The sequence below is a fragment of the Pundamilia nyererei genome, unplaced genomic scaffold (assembly GCF_000239375.1).
Source record: "Pundamilia nyererei isolate P.nyererei 1_Seehausen unplaced genomic scaffold, PunNye1.0 scaffold00152, whole genome shotgun sequence".
Taxonomy (NCBI): domain Eukaryota; kingdom Metazoa; phylum Chordata; class Actinopteri; order Cichliformes; family Cichlidae; genus Pundamilia; species Pundamilia nyererei.
In genome coordinates, this window is record NW_005187553.1 from 1,479,517 (window position 1) to 1,481,326 (window position 1,810).

General features: G+C 41.1%; 1 protein-coding gene across 1 annotated transcript in view; it reads right to left on the reverse strand.

Moving 5' to 3' along the window:
* The window catches only part of LOC102194955 (cytochrome P450 2A4-like), a gene marked incomplete at its 3' end in the record, with an annotated part of 6,024 nt that continues 4,214 nt past the window's right edge, over positions 1–1,810 (reverse strand). The window contains exon 6 of the mRNA XM_013913803.1: positions 1–132. Coding sequence (XP_013769257.1) covers positions 1–132 — 132 coding nt within the window. The remainder of the gene's footprint in view (positions 133–1,810) is intronic.

Consider the following 1,810-nt stretch of genomic DNA (forward strand, 5'->3'; position numbering starts at 1 on the left):
GGGGTATTTAATCAGCACGCTAAGAGCATATCTCAGGGTGGAGCTGGTGGTCTGTGTTCCAGCCAGAAACAGAGTCATTATTGTAGAGATCAAATTGTCATAGTGGAACTCAGTTGTGGAAATCTCCTTTTCCTGAGAGAAGAAAGTTGTCATTGTTTTTCTGTGCTTCTCTGTACTTCAATCTGTCTCTCTTTATATTTTTTCTCTTTCTGTCTGTGTGAGTGTATATTTGTGTGTGCATCTTGATCTGTTCTGGCTTCTAGCCCTTTGTTTCTGCACACCTGAGGTGAATAATCTCATCTGTTTGTCATCAGTTATTATCTTACCATCATATCTTACTTTAATAGACTTGACCCGTGTTCAGTGTCAATGTTCCCTCTGGCAGAAACATACGATTTAAGGAGTTTGCTAAAGTAGCTCGGTGCTGTGTTGTTGGTAATTTTAAATGTAAGCAACAGTATTTTAAACTGGATGTGGTATCTAATGGGTAGCCAATGCAGGTCAGCTAGAACATGGTTATGTGTGATTATTCCCAGCTCTGCTCTCCTCCTGTGTATCATTCCCTCATTATCCCTCTGTCTTTTAAGCCCTGTGTCTTCCTGTGTTTGTTGCTGGTTTGTCTGTGTTTCTTCCTCTGCATTTTCTGTGTTCCAGAGTCCATGTCCAGGGGCGTTTTCCTACACTGGCCTCTAAAACAATATAAACAGAAAATAAGCACTAACAATATATATTTATTTCGAAACAGTTTCCCCCTTTGCATTTCTCTCCTGAGAAATGAACTAATTCCTGATTTATCCCATTAACTTTACTTGCATGTGAGAATAATAGCTAAAGTATAACAAAAGAAATCCAAAAAATAAAACCTTTCCATTGCCCAAGCATGTATGTCATCCGTCCCCTCAACGGGTTGTATATTTTCAATGTTCCCTTATTATTGTGGCATAATTAATTCTATTCACAACAAATAAATCAAACAAATAAATCAAGCTCTACGACAGCACCTCACACACACAAAGTAACTCCACCAGAGTGCCTATTTCGAGTCACTTTTGCCGGTCCAAGCCCGGTGTAACAACAGAACCCAGAGCCCCTGTCGATAGGGTGTTACAAATAAGTACTCTGAGTTCCTCCAAAATTACCGGATTCCTTCCTCTGTCTCGAAAAGGAGAAACCAGCCACCCTTTGAAGAAATGTCATTTTTGGTGCTTGTTTACACAATGGTCTTTTGTTTTTTCAGTCACTACCCAGAGCTAATGAGCTCTGGGTAGTGGTCTATGGTTAATCTGGTTAATCTATGTCCCTCGCATGATGTGAGGGACATAGATTAACCAGTAAATCAAGTAAATCAAAGGCCTTACTTTTATGCTCAGCTCTCTCTTCACCAGCTGGATATCATTTACATTACTGCAACTATCACCAATCCATCTGTCAATCTCCCATGTCCCTCTCCTCTCACTTGGGAATAAAACCCTGAGATACTTAAAGCTAACCACTAGCAGCACTTGGGTGCACTTTTCCAGCTGAGAACCTTGACCTTAAACTTGGAAGCGCCAATTCTCATTTCCACCACTTCACACTTGGCTACAAACCATTCCAGTTCAAGTTGAAGGTCATCACTTGATGTAACCAACAGAACCACATAATCTGTAAAGGTCAGGGGAGATTGTGAGACCCCCAAAGTGGAATCCTTCCACCACTTTGCTACACCTAGAAATTCTGTCCATAAAAAAGTGGACAGAATGACACCGCAGCAATTAAAACAACAAACGGCTGCGCGCGCTCGGAGTGCACCAGTGAAGACAATGCATTC